This window comes from Patagioenas fasciata, chromosome 1 (assembly GCF_037038585.1).
Source record: "Patagioenas fasciata isolate bPatFas1 chromosome 1, bPatFas1.hap1, whole genome shotgun sequence".
In the NCBI taxonomy this organism is placed as follows: Eukaryota; Metazoa; Chordata; class Aves; order Columbiformes; family Columbidae; genus Patagioenas; species Patagioenas fasciata.
In genome coordinates, this window is record NC_092520.1 from 107050069 (window position 1) to 107070735 (window position 20667).

General features: G+C 40.9%; 1 protein-coding gene across 1 annotated transcript in view; it reads right to left on the reverse strand.

Annotated features, from left to right (window-relative positions):
- Positions 1-20667, reverse strand: part of SMS (spermine synthase) — a 51352-nt gene that overhangs the window by 28290 nt on the left and 2395 nt on the right. Inside the window, exon 2 of the mRNA XM_071812330.1 lies at positions 3370-3490. Coding sequence (XP_071668431.1) covers positions 3370-3490 — 121 coding nt within the window. The remainder of the gene's footprint in view (positions 1-3369; positions 3491-20667) is intronic.

A 20667-nucleotide genomic window follows, 5' to 3' on the forward strand; every position in this document is an offset into this window, starting at 1 on the left:
TATTACAACTCTAAGAACTTATACAATAAGGGTTAAGAGTCTCCATCAGCAAATGTAACATTGAACTGACATTGCTTATACACAATTTAATATTTAGCTACAAAGGTAATTTGATATTAAACAAAGCTTAACTACAACTTTAACAGTTAACCACATTTCTGTTAGAGAGCCCATTTACAGTTGGATTAATGACACAGACAGTGAAGCACAGCACACAAGGGGGAAAAGGGCAAAATTGTAACACCTGCATATTTACAGGAAGAAATGAGAACTTTCAAACCTGACTGTTAAAAACCAACATGTTAAATGGGGAGTGATAGAGCAAGTCAATTAGCCTACCCAAATCAGGAAAGGCAAAAAAAAAGTTCTGCAGTAGTAGAAAGCCCATTCATGTCTCACTTCGACACCACAGTATTCAGGGCATCTTCTTCCCGAAACTCAGTTTTCTCTGTTGTATTTCTCACTGTGAGTTGAAAAGTTAAGCAGTGCTAGTCTAAGAGAAATCTAGTGTATGATGATATTAAACAGATGAGAGGCAGTAGTTGACTGAACTGGTTGCACTCACCCTGGAGGGCTTAAGGAGCTAAACTCCCCTGACAACAGGCAGGCCACATCCATGTTCACACCACCCAGCCCCAGCTCTCCCTGTGGCCCCAAGGCTGTGATGGTTTCCCCCTCAACACACCAACCACCACATCAAAACATCTGAAGTGACATGAGGGAACCTTCTGCAGTCACCAGGGAAGTATTTCACATCACCAAGCTGACACATTGCATTCCCTAGAGCATAGCAAGAGGGTTACTACCCACGAGAAAAGCGAGAGCTACTTGATTACTTGATACAACTGTGTGACGGCAGAGGCAGCTCAAACCGTTCAGCCTCACCAATACTGCCTTTTGGGAGAGAACTCTGCAATAAACCATCCCAAGACCTTGCCAGCTGACAAACTGCTAGTGTAACCCTGAAGAAGAAATCCAGGAAGCAAGTCAGCAGTACACAGCTGTGTAGGTGTCCCAAGCCATTGCCCTTGCTCCCCAGTTCTTTTACTCAGCACAGTAAACCATGGGTATTTGGAATCAAGACCAAACATGAGTCTCCCTTCTTACCCTGAAGGAAGGTCACTAGGCACATTTTCCCATAGCAGTACAAAAAACAACTTTCCTCTGGTGCCAAAGCTTAAGTTGTATTTAGCAGCGCAGCAAAAAGCTGGATGATTCAGTGTCAAGCTGCTAGACAGCACAAGATCAACAACAGTAAAACACCCAGCAAAGAGACCATTTAGAAACCTGTATGAATATTCAGCAATTGCTGAAGCTCATCTTTTACACATAGCTTTCAGGAAACAGCATCATATTCTCCCCACAGGGATTCTGCTGAACCATGGAAACTGGCAACTTGACCAACTTTCTTCTGTTACCACAAATGCACTGTACACACAGGTTTGTTTCTCCCATTAATTCCTCCCCACCTCTCCTACACAGGCATGTCGACTTCTACATCCTCTCTTCCCCCCTAATTCATTAGTAATATACTCTAGCACTTGAGAAAGACAGTGGAATTTGCAGCAACAGGTATTTTCAGTTGACAGTACAGAAATCAGGTTAGATTCATTTAAAATTTAGAGTTGTATAAGGACCTTACTCAGAGATACTTCTAGATACCAGTTATCTCCTGGAAAAGTTATTCAACAATTTTCTAGAAAGTTCCTGAAACACATCAAAAGACAGATAATTTAACTCTGGAAACTGTTCCTTTAGAACGGGCTTCTTAAGAGGAATGATCAGATGAGGCTGTAAAAGGGAAAGTCAGCCTGAGAATTTATATCTCGTGCCACTTCCAGACTCAAGGAAATGCAGGAAAGCAAAATGATGCCATGTAATCAAAGAAAATCAGTTAAATCCTTAAGTCCTTTTTACCTTCAAATATTTTACCTTTTAATTGTTCAGAGTTTGCGTATCCTCGATAGGGGAACCAAATACAAGCTGAACCCAAGACAGAGGAAGGATAGCACCAGAGTAGTAAATTACCAACTTGGTTATCTTTTCACTGGCCTCAAAAACAAAAGGTTATCCAGACCTGGAATCTTGATCAAATTATTCAGGAAGACTATAGAAGCATGAGTAACTAAAGACAAAATAAGACAGACTGTACAGAAACAAGTGATAAGTAACAGTTTTTTCTAGGCACACAAACTATAAAAACCAAATATTTTTCGTCAGAAGAAACCAGTGTCACATTTGAAATGCTGACTGAAATATTCTGAGAACTTTATGAAGCATGACCGGGAAAAATACAAACATAGGACTAGACTCATGGCAGCTTACTTGTTACCTAAGACAGGCCTAGAATTTACCAGCATTGTTGGTCTACACTACTTTTATAAATAAAATAAATATAGAGCTGAGCATACAAATGTTCACATACAGTAAACAGATACACAAATTCCAGCAAGCACCACAGTTGCCTAGGATCCAATTTTCCTTCTAGCACTAGTGGTTCTCTCATTACAGAGTGAATTTAAAAATCCTTTGGCAATTCTCATATGTTGGGAATGTGGCCAAATGAGCTGCTTAACAGGACACCCAGGAGGAAGAGAGAGCCAACAAATTAAAGTTTATTTAGCTTAACTCCAATCCTGAAGAACACCAAAGTAAGTAGAGATTTCAAAAAGAACAAAAGCAGCAACTGCCACAACAGATGTCAAGAACAAACAACTGAATAATTGGAAGCAAATGAAGTGCAATAAAATTATGGCAGTTACTAATAAGTAGGCCAGATAAATGTATACAATAATTAACTCATGCTGACATTGTAAAGCAGCTTCAGGAAATGAAGTGAATGCCGTTTTGCTTACTAGTTTATCCCAGCAGATTTTGCTTATGTGCCACTAATGATACCAACCACCTTTGTCATGCTATTAGTTACTTCAGTAGCTGCTTGAGAATTTGAAGTGTATAACAGTGTTTAAAGGCACACGCAAGACAGTTTTCATTATTCACATGCCAAGGTTATAATTGAAAATATTTAGACATATTCAACTATTAGAAGAATTACAAATACATGTAACTCACTTGAGCTGTTCTGCACCTGGAAGGACTGACCCTAAGACCAAGACACCATGCAATGTCACCACATCAATACAGCCCAGATTGATCAATTCAACAGTTCAGATATCCAAACCGTAACATCACACTGATGAGGTTATCAACATTATTCTGTTTTATCTTAGACACTTCATACACAAGGCTGTTAAGAGAATAGTTTGCCCTGCCTGCACCCCAGAAGGAGATCCAAAAAAGGGAGAAAAATAGTTGTACAGGAAGACAGAGGGGTCATAATCTCTAAGAACGAACAGAAAATCCACTCACCTGCCATTTTTTTTGATGTAAGTTGCTAAATAGCCATGGTCTTCCCAGTTATGAACTGTTTCTGTCATTCCCTGCTCCTGAAAAATGGGCTGTAGAGCTTTAAGAACAGCATTGCAATCAACTGTAAGATTGAGAGAAAAAGAAAAATCAGTTAGGATTTTCCAATCAAATGAGTTCTGTGTTTTTTTTTTTTTTTCTTTTAAAAGCTGAACAGTTTTTGCTGGTAGCCTGGAATACTTCTCCTTTGAGCTCCATCTGAACAATGGTTTTCATGTACCTCATTCCCCTCGCCCCCCACATCTCCAGCAATATTACTCAGTGCATGGGAACCCAAACAATTTTCTTTTAAATCAGTCTCTAGCCCAGAACAAAAGTGTTTATCTACAATGGATGTAACAGTACTAGTATCATGGTTAATTAGTCATCTACACTATCACAAACTAAGCAAGTCCTTACTCATGTAATTACTTTTTTAAAAAAGAAAAACTTAACACACAAACAGCAATCCTAGAAAGAAACCACAATACTGACAAGAAACTTAGTAGTTTCTCTGTCTTATGGTTCAACGCTTTTTCAAAGAAATTGAAAATTAGAGAAAACTAGGGAAAGTACCCTACCCACTCTGCACTACAGAAACATCCTTTTTCTAACATCCAGGACAGAGCAAGTCCCCAGCTGAAATCTTCATGATGCTAAAGAAAAGTCCTCTCACTCATAAAAGCACACAAAAATTCACTTGGAGATAAATTATTCTGGTAATTATTTTCAAAAGCAAGCTGAAGATATGTCCATAAAGGTATTTTTTCAGTTAGAATGTGTTGATTTCAGAAGCCTCAGGCTTTCTGTACACATGAGTGGGCTTTTTGTTTGGTTTTCCTTTGTTCTGGGTTGGGGGGGGGGTGTTTTTGTTGTTGTTGTGTTTTGGTTTTAAAATAATCTTCATTACAGCTATTTTAGATGCTCCATTCAAGCAAGTGTCCCAAAAACAAGCAGCAAGTTTTGTCAATTGATTTTGGAATTCACAAGGCAAGTTAGTAGAGGATGCTAGAAAACCTCCATCTACCAGAACAGGAACAACACTAAAGACCATCATACCAGGGTCAGTGAAGAGACCTACAAAATATTAATCTACAGGCTGTACTGGTGAGACAAATATCACTTTTGCTTTACAGACACAAAACTAAGCTACTTCAGTCATGCAATATGGCAAGAACATAACCATGATTTAGAGTCTATCAGAGAAATCACCTGGCATGGCCACATTATGGAGCCACAGTTTATAACCAAATGCTTCAGCACTGACACATTGTCCCCCCTGCTCTAATAGAGTTATTCCCAAGGTAATTTTGTTTTGCTCCCTGCCCCTGAACACATATACCTTGCAAACCAGCAAGTGTAGCCTGCAGATGTAATGAGCAGTATTTTCCAGGATGTTACCTATTTGTACAAGCTTCAAGAAATGAATTAAAAAAATATATACCTATTAAATCAAATTCAGCTTGTTAGACTAAGCTGAAAACCTGCTTACTCGAAATATGTTTGCCCATCTGTAAAGCCTGGATTCAATCATCCCTTTATGTTTTAACCAGACAGACTGAAATAACAGATTAAAGCATTGACTTTAATTTCCCTTAACAAAGTCAAGAGCAAGCCAATTCCCCAATATCTTGCTAAACGTATTTAATAATGGAAAGGCCCTGCTTCTTACTCCCCATACTATATGATCTTGAATGCCTGTCCCAAGATAAATATTTACTTTTCACCTTCCATGTCTCATTTACTTCCCATGTAGCAAATTTTGGGGCAACAGAATCAACAAAAAACAAGTTCTGTTCAACAACAGTGAATGATTTAACTGCTATCTCCTTAAGTGGCAGCACTGTTGGTGATTTTTACCCTTACTGATAAAAACAGTCCACACAGTCCACTATCACTATGAAGCTTTTTTCCTCCCCTCTCTCCTGTCAAAATCTGCATCATTTGTACCAGCAAGTTTTTATACTTGCCAGCCAGCATCAGTCAGGTACCACTACAGCATAGGCAATAATTAAGACTCACAGTACAGTCATCTGCCAAGTAACCACAGTTACAGTAGTAGTAAGTGGACCAACAATTAGGCCAACTTTTTTTGGGGCATCAAAAGAATAAAAGAAATGGAGCCATAATTAGAGACTAGTTCTTAAACTGGTTCCAGTTTCTACAGCTTTGCACTGGGAAAAGAACTTTGCACTGCTCACTTTAAATCTGCAGCTTCTGGCATGTACAACCCCCTCCTTTTGGAGAAGACAGGGCAGTTGTTCCAAAGTCAGCACATTCACAAAGAATTTTTGTCATTTCAGACATGTGGTCCCCTCTTTTTCCTTGCACTTGCTTCCTTGCCCCACTCTTCTACCTTCTGTCTCATCTTTTTAGGAAACCCATGCTCATTCATTTCCTTCCTTATTCCTTACATCACCACCACAACATTAAAGAGTAACTCAGTTTAATAATGCATTCTAGGCCAGCAAATTAGCATGAAGCCCAAACTGAACTAGTGTGCAGCTAAACCCCAGACCACTTCACTTCTGCCACTTCGCATGGTATTGAGGTAGTAAGATGGAGAACCAACTCTGGAATAACCGAAGTGCTCATACCACATTTAGCCTATCTGCTTTCAACAACTTAAAGGATTCCTGCTAGGTGCATCTCCACAGAGACTGCAGAAAAAATTTGAGATATTTTTCTGCTCCACAAACATGCTAATCCCTCACAAGCTGCTCATCATTCAGCAGCACTTCTTTGCTAAGCAGCCAGGCACAAGCTTGACTGAAGTCCTATTATGCAATTAAATTAAGAAAATTAAAACAACAATATGCCCTTTCATCAGGTCATCTTTTGGTTATACCACACATGATTTACCTTGAAGGGCTAATTAATTTTCCAAAGTTGGAGACTTCTTTTTAAAATGTTTGAGGCATCAGTGGTTGCTTGAAGGCATCAGGCAGTTTCAGCAGTCTCAGGATGTCTCACTCAAATCCACTTACCACCACCTCACTCCAACCTCAGATACACTGTATCAAGTACTGATAAGTGAAAAGGACACCCATGATTAAAACAGTAGGAACACCTACATCAAAATATTAATTCAAGTAGTTGGGTTTGGTTGTGGGGTTTTTTTTTGTTTCATTTTTGGTTTTCTGTTTGTTCATTTTTTTTTTTTTTTTTGTGGGTTTGTGTTTTGTTTGTTTTGGGGTTTTTTGTTTGTTTGGGGGTTTTTTTTGTTTTTTTTTGTTTGGTTTTTTTTTTTTTTGGTACACTCAGGAGCAATAGAAACAAGTTCTGGTTGCCAAGTATGAAATACTGCTGTTAGCATTTGATAACTACTTGCCAAAAGGAATGAAAACGCCCAGAGTTGTAACTCTAGAGAACAAAAACACTGCGTATAAGATTTGAGACACACATTTCTCAAGAGAGTTAATGCCCAGTTAAAACAGACAGTTTTGGAATCCCAGAACACTTGAAGAGATGATTTGCAGCAGTTGCAGATGCTCCTCTGAAAATTTAGCCACAAAGAAGCCATTATTTGACAGTGATCTCTGAACACAAGCACAACTTGGAGTCCAGTTACTGTAAAGCATCCAGTCTGGCCCAATGCATAGCACTAGGTAGTTTCACCCAGATACTCAAACACTAAGCTCAGTAATCTGCTACTGAGCCAGACTAGCTCTAAAAGAATTGTGGTTTAAGACCTCTTCATACCAGAGGATTGACAAAATCTTAGTAAGTTAAGGGAACGGAACAGCATTCATTTGAAAATACTCACCACATTTCTGAATTCAATTTTTTGTCACCCTGATTTTGAATCACTTCCTCTAGCAAGCAAGAATGTAACGTAACCAAAAAAAGCAACAGGACACAACGCACTTACACAAGCTTCTGCACCCAATCAACTTTTCCCTTGGTATCTACACTTCCAGAGAAATGTAAAAAAACCCAGACTACTTTCATTAAGAATACATCAAAGAGTTAATGTACATTAGTAGCCAAAATGAAGAATATACTAATAGTAAACAGCAACCTGGATGACTGGCATATTGTTTCAGTTCAGAGCTGTGTAAATTAATCATTTCAATTTATGAAGTCATTGTTTTGTGCAAGTCTGAAATTCTCATAGGTGGGCATTCTACCTGTCAGCTCCAATTATTCAAAAACCTCACAGGAAAAGGAAATGTGCAGAGACAAGGTGGCGAAGGTGCCAGGAATAAGGGATGAAGGGAACACATCGGAGAAGAGAGATTCATTTCTAGCCAGGTGAGGTCCCAGAGCAGTTCAAGACAAGGGTGGGAGGCAGCCAGGCCTGCAACCTGACTGCTCCGGCACCCAGTCCACTCACAGTGCCTCCCTCCTTCCACCACCACTGATGGAAATACAGTAACCAGGCTTACATGGCTTCCTCTCATTTATACACTACTGAGGCGTTTTGCCAATGCCAATATTGTATCTTAGTGTTAATCACAAAAAAAATCCAAAGTTAGGACTGTTACAGAAATGCTTTGCGAGCAAAGCCTTCATAAATTTAAAGTCCAGAGATGAAGGGAAACTTTAGGCTCCAGTGCCTGTATTTTCTATGTCCTAGACTTCCTTCAGGTACTAAAACAAATAGAGCAATAATTCAGCATAAAAGATACAGAAGTCACCACAGTTTATGGAAAGCCTATAGCCTCATCCTACTATCTTCCTCGCACGTAAGAGTACAGAACAGTACATAATTTGCAGATAAATTGTTATCACTTAGTCATCAATTCCTGCATGGCAACCTTTTCCTTAATAGTTGAAAACTTTAGCATGGTATTCCTTTTGTACTGGTTAAAAGGATGTCCCTGCATGGAAAAACAAGCATGCAGGGCACAATAATATTTGTAACACACTATCCACAGAAGCTTCCATGGAAATAACACCAGGCTCAACTGAGTTCAGAACAACAACAGTTGCCTGAACTGGTCCTTTTCCTTCAACAACAGCTACAAAAATAAACCCACGCCTCACAAGAGTAAGAGGACCCCCTCCAAGCACACCCCAAAGACCCTGCTTTGATTATTCCCCAGGACAAAGAAGGTAGCTTTGCATCTGTTAACACGTCAGCCAAAATGAAATAAAACTGGCAACAAACACCTCTCAGGTACGAAGTTTGGAAGTCTCCTGTCACAATCTCCCCTCCTGCCCCCAAAAATTCCTTTCTTTTGTCCTTGACAGGTCTGAAGGCAGACAATAGCAGGAAACAGAAATCTATTCTAAAATCACTTTTTCATCAGTTTGCACCTGTGAGAATCAACATCATATTGACTTATTACACACAGAAACCAACAGGTTACACATGGCATGAGGCTTTAAAAAAAAAAAGTGGCAGCAAGTGGAAATAGCCATCTACTATTCAATCAGCCACAGGAACACAGATCATTAAGTTTCTCTGTGCACTTACTACATTTCATTGTTCTGTATTACAGAAGGTTAAGAGTAGGAGGCTGATTTTTCTTATAGTTGCCACAGAACTTGTCTCCCACACAGAAGCAAATACTGAATACAGGCAAATCAAGCTATACTGTGCCACAACAGCAAATGCATGAACTTCCCAGCACACCCATGTAATCACCATAGTCAACATAAACCACCCAGTACATCCAAGTGTCCTTATGAAAGTCATAGGTAAAACACCCATGAATCAGAATGAGCTCTCCAAGTATTAAAGATATCCAGCTACTAGTACGAGAATTCCACCCTAATTCTTCCCCTGTACTTCTACCACCTTTATATCAGTTCAGATTGTCAAGAGGTATATACACAAAACAGCCACATAAGTTAAATGCTGCAAATGTTTGGTAGAGAAATTTCTGAGAGCATAATACGTTTTTCCCTTGTACCCAGCTAAATATTCTACATTCCTCTTGCACTAATCACTTCTTTCTTCCAATGTTCTGCACAAGTTAAATGCAAACCACCTTTTCCCTCCTCACACACATTTCACAGCTATCAGCCATTTTTCTCCCCAAAGCATCCAATCAACTAGGGACTGAACTCCATATGTTTTTCTGTGCTGACAGATGACAAGCTAATGCAGCTTTGCCACCAAACAGAGCACTCCCAGCCTCTCTCATTCCTGCATCTTCCTTTAACCTTTACACACCACACTTAACCAGGGGAGGAGAGGGGGCTGGTGTGGGCAGCATCTAAAGCCAACTCACAACATGTCTGAAGCAATTGTGCTGACATAAAAAGGAGAGGGAAGGGTGAAAAAGCACTTAAGCCAATGACATGACCATACCACCTGAGGTCTGATTTTTCTATGTAAAGTCAATTCTGTTTACATCACTCTGGCACAGTTGGGTCAGGTAGCTTCCACAGAACAGAGGTTGGAAGGGACCTCTGGAGATTGTTTCATCCAACCCCCTGCTCATGGCAGGCTCAATCACAGCAAGTTGCTTTTTACTGTTTCCACAGATTGAGACTCCACTGCCTCCACGGGTAACCTGTTCCAGTGGTCAGCCACCCTCACAATGAAAAGCATTTTCTCATGTTCCAATAAAGTAGAATAGTTTCTTAGGGACAGTTTAGAGGAGGAATTGGCACTGTTAGGTTAACAGTTGAATTAGATGATTTTAAAGGCCTTTTCCAATCAAAATGATTCTATGATTTTAAGTCCTATGTGTTTCAACTTGTGCTCACTGCTTCTTGTCCTGTTACACAGGGGAACACTGAGGAAAGTCCAGCTTCTCCTTTTCTACTCCTCCCGTCAGGTATTTATATATATATATTATTTGACATGGCATTCAGGGACATGGTTTAGTGGTGGACTTGGTAGCATTAGGTTAACAGTAGGACTTGATCTTAAGGGTCTTTTCCAATCTAAATTATTCTATGAGTCAATGTGGGTAAGAACCCAAGTCTTCTTTACTTCAGGTTGAACAGTCCTAGCTCATCCAGCCCACCTGTATGACAGATGCTCCAGTTTGTTAATCATGCTCATGGCCCCTTGTTGGACCTACTCCAGTATGACCAACTAACTCTCTTGTACTGGGGAGCCCAGCACTGGACCCAGCACTCCAGATACGCCTAATCAGAACTGAGTTGAGGGGGAGGAACACTAAGCTGAAAGCAAGCCTGTCCATAGCCTGTACTTGTGTATAGGGTCATTCTTCCCAGATGCAAGGCTTGGCATTCCCTTTGGTCAAACTTCATTGGGTCCCTGTAGGCCAGGAGTGCCTACAGTGCACTAATCACTTCTCCTGGTTTTGTGTCATCCACAAGCTTGCTGAGGATGTACTCTATTCCGAAGTCCAGGTCATTAACAAAGATATTAAAGTGCACTGTCCCCACTATCTATCCTTCCTTGATTACACTTTCACTGACAGGTCTTCAGGTGGAGATCATAATCTTTTGGGTCTGTCAGTTCAGTTTTCAATCCACCTCACCGTGAGCCTTTTACCCTGTACTTCACCACTTTGCCCATGAAGATGTTACTGGAAACAGTGTGGAAAGCCCTGCTAAAGTCTAGATAAACAGTAACCACTACTCTTCCCTTCACCATCAAGCCAGTCTTTTGACCACAGAATACTATCAGGTGGGTCAGGCATGCTTTCCCCTTTGTAAATTCATATCAGCTACACTTAAACACTTCTTAGTCCTCAACAGGTTTGGAAATAGGTTCCAAGACTATTTACTCCATCACATTTCCAGGTATCAAGATAAAATTGACTGGCCTGGAGCTCCCTGGTTCACCCCTCTCACTCTTCTGAAGATAGGAGCAACACTGGCTTTCTTTCAGTTCCAGATGCACTGAGAATCATTTCAGGGCCACACATACGCAAGGAATAAGGAACCTGTCCTTGGTAAAAAGTACCACACACCTTTCACAGTCTACATCTACCTTCTCTCATAATCCACACATGCAGGAATCTCCCAAAATTGACTTGTCTTCCCTCTGCCACTCACTAGAATCAGGTCTGTGGAAGCACAACTTCAGCCAAAGGAACACAAGGGAGGAAAAGCAAAGCTATTTGAACTTTCCTAAGACCATCATTGAAAATCTGAACTTTCCTGTAGTTTCAAAAACATGACTAAAACTTCAGTAATAAGAGTGACTAAAAAACCAAAATATATAGGGGATTTAAGATGGCACTAGCACACAAAAATTTTCCAAGATGTTCATACAGTCATGTCATTTTTATGGAATAAATAGCTTAAATCTTTTTAGAAAGTTTCAACATCAACATAAAGATAAGAGTGATATGGCCATTTTTCCCTAGCCCTTCCTATACCACAGTAAAAATTCAAATTCAAGGTACATAACTAGTAAGTTATTACTTAAAATACCAAGCAAGAATTCAGCCAAAAGCAACTGTATTGACAGTGAACAGGAATCTGTGCTTATAGAATCATAGAATCATTTCTGTTGGGAGAGATCCTCAGATAATCAAGTCCAACCACAACCTAACTCTAGCACTAAACCCTGTCCTACGAACCTCCTCTAAACATCTTTCAAACACCTCCAGGGATAGTAACTCCACCACTTCCCTGGGCAGCCTGTTCCAACACCTGACAATCCTTTCTGTGAAAAAACATTTCCTAATATGCAATCTGAACCTCCCCTGGCACAACTTGAGGCCATTTCCTCCTGTCCTTTCACTTTTTACTTAGGAAAAGAGACCAACACCCTCCATGCTACAGCGTCCTTTCGGGTAGTTGCAGAGCACAAGGTCTCCCCTCAGCCTCCTTTTCTCCACATTAAACAGCCTCATTTCCCCCAGCTGCTCCTCAGACTCCTGCAAGCAGTGCAAAGTGCATATGTATATAAAAAACAAACCCATCATTCCCAGAAATGCAATCTGTTTATTTTATGTTACTTAGAAATCAGCAACATGGAATCACCTTTTTCTACTTCCTCCTTTGAGCGCTGATAAAAAGATTTTTATTTTTCTGTTATTTCACAAGAACAGGGTAAAATTCCTTGATCTTTAAGAGAAAACTCCACATAAAACCTTATTTTGTTCAGCAACCATAGGTCTATCAGTTCCATCTACTTCCATAGTGGAAAAAAAATACATTAAAGAAGTTACTCCTCCAGCCTTCCTCTACTCAATTTCTTGTATTAGGACAACCAAAAATTTCATTTACTGTACACATAAAACCAGAAGCAATCTTGTGTATTGAATACCACATGTTTTTTTGTGACTCTTAAGTTCTTGAAGTTTTCTGTAAGTTCAGCCTCAATAAAAATACATTACAACATAAGGGAGGTTTAAGCCTTAAGTGTTCTTCAAGAAGATGGAGAATTGTAGTTGCTGGATTACACTATTAAAAACATCTGTTATCAAACTGCAGAATAATGGTACCATCACATCTCAAAGTACCACCAGTAAGCACATACACAGAGTAAGACTCATCTTAAACAGTGTTACATACAACAGCCATGATATTATCTATAAGGTCAATTTTGTAAGGTCTTATAATTTGAAATTCAACACATGAGAACAGGTTTGGCTCCACGTTCACATAGAAGTGATGTGGCAGAACACATTTAACCTTTAAAAACCAATATTCCATTTCCACCTAGTCTTAAAGACAAAAACAACTTTTTGAAAATTCAAAGCCCGCCTGGACACACTCTTGTGTAGCCTCCTCTAAGTGTTCCTGCTCCAGCAGGGGGATTGGACTAGATGATCTTTTGAGGTCCCTTCCAATCCCTAACATTCTGTGAACAGGTTAAATAGTGAACTTCTACAAGGACAGATAATGCAGTTTTAAGAACTGGTTATTTCAACACATTCAATCACAAAACACCACAGCATGGAGCTTAATTAAAATCAGTGAAAGCAGGACATAAGGTTTATTAGACTGTATCATGGCATTCCCACTCTTTATCTTAGTCTCACACAAACTTTCAAACATCATTTAACTGAGGAAGTAGAGTAACAAGGTTGGGCAGTTCTATTCCTCCTCATAGAATCACAAAATGGTTTTGGTTGGAAAGATCAAAGATCAAATGCTTTCTTGGAGACAAGAATCCCCTATCAAGGAGTTTTTCTTACTTTGATATGACTTCTGCTGCACATCAAACCTGCAGCAGAAGCTGAGCACCATTAGCGTAAAAGCAATTTAAGTATACAGATACTTCTTTTTGTCATTATTTTTCCGAGTGAATACCACATTCCTGGCAGCATTAGCCACTCTACATCTATTTCCTAGTTTGGTGTTAATAAACATTCTGTTCAGTCCTTTTGGAATACAGCAGAAGCATGCAACCTAGGTAGAGGGTACAGCTTAGATAAGACCATAGTAAAGGGGCAGAAAGGAAAGGGCAAGAAACACCACAGACTGTACCAGTTACATAAAACACTTTTCTGTTTTACCTTTCTTGATGTGAGCCAAATTGCAAAGTGAAGCATCAAAATAAAACTATGTTCTCATGCTTTAATGTAAAGTTAGTCATCACAAAGCCAATGTAAGTGCTACTCAAGATCATTTTCTTTCTTGAATAAAGCACACTGCACATATTAAGTTAGACTAGCAAATACTCATTGCTGCAACATATATATTAAAAGAACCAAAAAAAACCCCAACATTGACCAGTGATTTAGAGCTCATTCACACTTCAAGACTAACTTTAAATTAGTTGCGAACATGAAAGTACATATTAATAAAAACTCAAGGCCACATTTTTTTCCCTGCCAACCCACAGACTGACTTCCCCATTAATATATGCTTGGCTTCTGGGAGAAGACCAGAGCCCTGCTGAAGGTATTTTGCATTTTAAGAGCACTCAGGAAGAATAAATCCTACTGACCAATTGAGGATGCACCACACACAGAAGTTCTCAGAAAATCTCTACCAGTGCAAAGAGGTAAGAATCAAACACACACTGGCCTATAAGAGAGCTCCATTATTAGGAACATCATTAATAAAACACAGTGAAAGGTTTATTTTCTTTTTTCTGGATAACAGTGGCTGGCTACAACAGAGCCAGCAAAGTCAAGGCTAAAATACTTACAGCATGCCTGAATCTGAAACTACTTGAACAGGAAAGAATGAACACAAAGGATCACCTTCCACAATCTACCTCTATTGCATAAGTATTTGTTTAACATGTGATATGACTGCACAGTTGCTTGGGAAATCAAGCACCATAAGCAAACTTTTCCTGGTTTGTTTATTGCACAAATACAGGGTTCCTGAATTCATCAATATCTGAAGGATCACTCCTGATGACTCCTGCATCATAACAAAATTTAAAAAAAAAAAATCACTACAGGGAAATATTGACGGTAAGCTTTTGGAAAAACTTTTAGAAGCCACTCATTGCTGCTGGGAACACTGAGGGACTATTTTCAGCTGGCTATTAGAGGAATGTTTTTCAGTTATATACAGTAAGTCCTTCAAGGACATTCCACAAGACAAAAAATAAGATACCAAGCATGCCAAATTCCAACATCTAGAACAACTCTGAAGAAGCAGCTACTTAGGTACTGCCCCTTCAAAAACAAGGCAGAAAGAGAATGAAAGCAGCAAAAAACTGCTGGGTTATTGTACCTTTCATAGTAATTGCATGCAGAGTTTAAGATACAGGCTCTTTAGGAAGGACAGGCAGGGGAGACAATGCAGAAAGTGTAACTATGTCAACAACCAGCTGGAATGCATGGGAATGGATCAGGACCTGACTGAGACCTTGTGGGTCAGAATTAAACAGAGGGTAGGGTCAGATGACATTATAGTGAGGTTTTGCTACAGGTCACCCAACCAGGAAGACCAAGGAGATGAGGCCCTCTACAGACAGACAGGACCAGCCTCACATTCAAGAGCCCTGGTCCTCATGGAGAACTTCAACCACTCCAGTATTTGCTGGAAGAACACCATAACAGGGGCAAAAGCAATCCTGGAGGTTCTTGGAATGCACTGATAACTTCCTTTTTCAAGCAACAGAGCAGCCAGCAAGACAAGGTGCTATGCTGGACCTTGTTCTCACCAACAAAGAGAAGGCTGGTGGGCAATGTGAAGATCAAGGGCAGTCTTGGCTGCAGGAACCATGAAATGGTGGAGTTTAAGATCCTTAGGGTAGTAAGAACAGTACTCAGCAAGTTCACTGCCCTGGACTTCAGGAGAGAAGACTCTGGCCTCTTCAGGGATCTGCTTGGTAGAGTACCATGGGATAAAGCCCTGGAGGGAAGAGGGGCCCAAGAAAGCCAGTTATTATTCACAGTTCACCTCCTCCGAGCTGAGAAGTGATGAATCCCAAAGAGGAAGTCAGGCAAAAATGCCAGGAGACTTAAATGAATGAACAAAGTGCATGGACAAACTCAAACAAAAAGGAAGCCAACAGGGGTAGAAGCAAGGACAAGCAGCCTGAAAGGAACAGGTACATTGGTGAGAAATACTAGGGAAAACATGGGCCCACTCCAGAAGGAAATGGTAGACCTGGTTACCCAGAATATGGGGAAGGCTGAGATACTCTATGACTTTTCTGCCTCAATCTTCAACAGTGAGTGCCCCAGCCACAATGGTTGAAGTTGCAGAACACAAAAGCAGGGAGTGGGAGAACAAAGAACTGCCCGCTGTAGGAGAAGGCCATGTTCAAAACCACCTGAGGACCCTGAGTAAGCACAAGTCCATGGGACCAGATGAGATGTATCCACAGGTCCTGAGGGAACTGACAGATTAAGCTGCTGACCCACTGTTCATTGTATTTGAGAAGCTGTAGCAGTCTGGTAAAGTTCCCACTGACTGGACAAGGGGAAACATAACCCTCATTTTTAAAAGGTGAAAAAAAAAGACCAAATGAACTACTGGCCAGTCTCAACTCTGTGCCCAGCAAGATCAGGGAGCAGATCCTCCTGGAAACTACACCATGGCACACAAAAATAGGGAAGTGACTGGTGACAGCCAAAGTGCCTTCACTAAGGGCAAATCATGCCTGACAAATTTGGTGGCCTATTACAGTTGGGTTACAGCATTGGTGGATAAGGAAAGAGCAAGTGATGTCATCTACCTGGAGTGGTACAAAGCATTTGACACAGCCCTGCACAACATCCTTATCTCTAAATTGGAGAGACACTGAATCAATGGATGGACCACCCACTGGATAAGGAATTGGTTGGATAGTCACATTCAGAGAGTTGCTCAATGTCCAAGTGAAGATGAGTGATGAGTGGTGTTCCTCAGGGGTCAGTATTGGCACTGGCACTATTTAACATCTTTCTCAGCAACATGTGACAGTGGGATTGAGTGCACCCTCAGCAAGTCTGCAGATGACACCAAGCTGTGTGGTGCAGTCAACATGTTAGATGGAGGCGATGTCATTCAGAGGGACTCCAACAGGCTGATTACAATGGGATGAAGTTCAACAAGGCCAAGTGCCGGGTCCTGCACTTTGGCCACAACAACCCCCTTCAGCGCTACAGGCTGGGCACAGAGTGGCTGGAGAGCAGCCAGACAGAAAGGGACCTGGGGGTACTGATTGACAGCAAGCTCAACATGAGCCAACAGTGTGCCCAGGTGGCCAAGAAGGCCAATGGTATCCTGGCCTGTATCAAAAATAGTGTGGTCAGCAGGACAAGGGAAGTGATCCTTCCCCTGTACTCTGCATTGGTGAGGCCACACCTGGAGTATTGTGTTCAGTTCTGGGCCCCTCAGTTCAGGAGGGATATTGAGGTGCTGGAGCGGGTCCAGAGAAGAGCAACAAGACTGGTGAAGGGACTTGAGCACATGACCTATGGTGAGAGGCTGAGGGAGCTGGGGTTGTTCAGCCTGGAGAGGAGGAGGCTTAGAGGTGACCTCATTGCTCTCTATAACTACCTGAAGGGAAGTTATAGTCAGGTGGGAACTGGTCTCTTCTCCCAGGCAGTTAGCAATAGGACAAGGGGACATGGGCTTAAACTCTGCCAGGGGAAGTTTAGGCTGGATATTAGGAAGAAGTTCTTTACGGAAAGAGTGATCAGGCATTGGAATGGCCTGCCTAGGGAGGTGGTGGACTCACCGTCCCTGGAGGTTTTTAAACTGAGATTGGACATGGCTCTTAGTGCCATGATCTAGTAAATGGGCTGAAGTTGGACCAAGGGTTGGACTTGATGATCTCTGAGGTCTTTTCCAACCTAGCCAATTCTGTGATTCTGTGATTCTGTGATTCTGTGCTCATGCAAACCTCCTGAAATTCAACAAGACCAAGTACAAGGGTCAGGGAAATCCCAAGCACAAATACATGCTGGGTAGATAATGGATTGAAAACAGCCCAAAGGAGAAAGGTCTGGGAATCTCTACTGATGACAAGCTCAACATTACCCAGCAATGAGGGCTTGTATCCCAGAAAGCCAACCATCATATCCTGGGCTGCATCGAAGAAGTGTGACCAGCAGGTCAAGGGAGGTAATTCTCCCCTCTGCTCCACTCTCATGAGACCCCACCTGGAACACCACATACAGCTCTGGGGCTCCCAACATAAGGTTGTCACAGACATGTTGGAACAAGTCCAGAGGAGGCCACAAAGATGATCAGAGGGCTGGAACACCTCTCCGGTGGAGACAGGCTGAGAGAGTTGGGGTTGTTCAGCCTGGAGAACATAAGGCTCTGAGGAGACCCTATAGCAGCCTTCCAGTACCTGAAGGGGCCTACAAAAAGCTGGTGAAGGACTCTTTACAAGGACAGGTAGTGACAGGCAGGGTTACCGGCTTTAAACTGAAAGAGGGTAGATTTGAATTACATAAAAGGAAAAAATTATTCTCTATGAGGGTGGTGAGGCACTGGAACAGGCTGCCCAGAGAAGCTGTGGATGCCCCATCCCTGGAAGTGTTCAAGACTAGGCTGGATGGGGCTTTGAGCAACCTGGTCTAGAGGAAGGTGTCCCTGCCCATGGCAGACAGCTTGGAAATAGATGATCTTCGAAGGTCCCTTCTAACCAAAACCATTTTATGATTCTATGGCATGTCAGAAGCAGTTTTTATTTTCTGCAGGAAACCAGGTTGTTTCCTGTCCCATGGTGTTAACCTTCACCTTTACAGAAAACAGTTCCTTCATGTCTGAGCAAGCAGCCATTGAGTACTTGACATCATGCTGGAGATTCAGGTAATTATATTTTCACAATTTCATTCATAAAGCATCTTCAAAACTAGAAACCAACAAAAGCAGGGAATGAGTTCACAGCAGTCCTTGCTACTAAAAACAGAAAGCTACTAATTCCTGTATTAATGCCTCCTGACAAGCCCCATTTGTGCTCTAACACACAGCAGGCCAGTTCTTGGTCCAGGCCTGTCAGAACTAGACTGTGGAGACCTGCAGGGCTCAGCTCAAAACAGCCTAGCCAAGAGCACAGGCTGAGCCCATGCTGCTCATGCAGGCTGCTAAGGGAGCAGAACAAATACAGACCCATTCCTGAATTGCAGCTGACATTTAGCTGCAAATACACCTTTAGTCAGGTTTGATCTAGTTGCAGGCTCCAGAGGCATTTACTTGAGCCTTGTTTAACCTTTATATGGTGTTCAGATACAGATCATAGTAAAGGAGTCAGCAAATTTTTATAACATATCATAAATCAATACTGTAAAGAAAAAGAGATAAGCATATCATCTGCATGTTATCACTGTAATCGTATGTTCCAACACTTCAGACAACCCAATACTTGACAGAACCAGTGAAACTGAGCTACAGGGCTTAGAGAGGTTGTTTCCCCCACAATATGTTCAAACATATTTAATGCGTTTTTACTGCTAACTGCAGACAGCTCCAATCATAGAAACAGAATCTGCCTCCTTAGAAAAAACCAAGTCCAAGCATCTTCAGTACATTGAGCAACAAAATTACCCAGAAAATATTAATTTAAAAATAACTCTATATACAGCCAAGTGCTCAAAGGTTTTCTTTACAAGTTTTCGCTTCTAATTTTAGAAACTGCCAAATCTTTATTTTAAGCCTTTCTCCTTCATACACAATATTCTGACTTACCTGGGGAAAACCTCTGCAGGAGATACAAAGTTTTCAATACCAGTGACCTCTTCCTGCTTTCTTTGATAGTTCCATACTTCTCAGGAGATTAACTATAAATCAACGACAGCTAGAACCACTAATTATCTGCTTATTAAACCCAAGCAGCACCAATTCCAAATTGTCTTTACTACAGCAAGATGCAGCTCAACACACACAAGCAGCTGAATTGTAGAGTTTTCCCAGGTAGAAATTCAGGTAGAGGTTTCAGAGACAGTGGAAAGGAAGAGCCAATACAGCACCTCTCCTCATCATTTAGTTTCTCTTAAACATTCCTGTTTCTGGGAGACTGTCCCCTTAAAAAGGCATTTTTTAAAATTAGTCCTTAAAGTAAGGAAACTCAAATACAAGGCTCAAAAGGGATGCAGAAATAAAGCCTTGACAACTCTTTCTCCCATCCAAAAGTTTAGATCACCACAGTCAAGAACAAGCATATGAAACTGTAGTCCTGCCCTACGAAGAACATGACTTGCATTCAAAACAAAGCATGAAAATATTGGTTTAACTGCATGCAATTCAAATGTGATGATGGTAAACACAACTGAAATAGTAGGCATTTATTAATCATTCTCAAGATCCTTGCTGAGTGCATATTTTACTCCTGAAGAATGTACATGACATTTACCAGTCCAATATCCCAAGAGAACTGAATTGCCTGAAGAGAACAAGTCTGTTACTGAAGGCTTGTGGCATATACCAAGTAAGTCAGCCAGTAGCAATCACCCACCAGAACCTACACCATTCTGCAGCACAAGCAGTTACTAGTTAATAGCTGCACAAGTATTAACATGTGCCGAAACCCCACCTTCCTAACGCAGAGTTGTGTCTTTCAGATCCTTTCACTGACACCCAAAGACAGCCTCCCTCCTTTACTCCCCAAGAACCTCAAAAGAGTCAGGATGAAGACAAGCTAAACACAACAGAGCACAAAGAAACAGATTCCAGAAGAACATCAGCATCTAGGAAACACCATCCCATTCTTTACAGTCATATTCAATCTTTATGCCAGACAATAACAGTGAAGTCTTTTTCTCATTCAGGATTAGGAAAACATGGGATAGCTACTGTGGTTAAATGTGAATACTGAGAACCATATTAAACCTATTTCAAACATATGTAACAACATTCACATATAAGCAGATTCTTAAAGAAACAAACTCATAACACACAGTTATTGTAAGATGCATTGCAATGAAACAAACTGTTGAACAAACTTGCTTTCCTAAACTAAAGCCTTGCTTTCCTACAAGCCGGCATATTTAACAGCTATATTAATGTCTAACAAAAATACATATTTGTCAA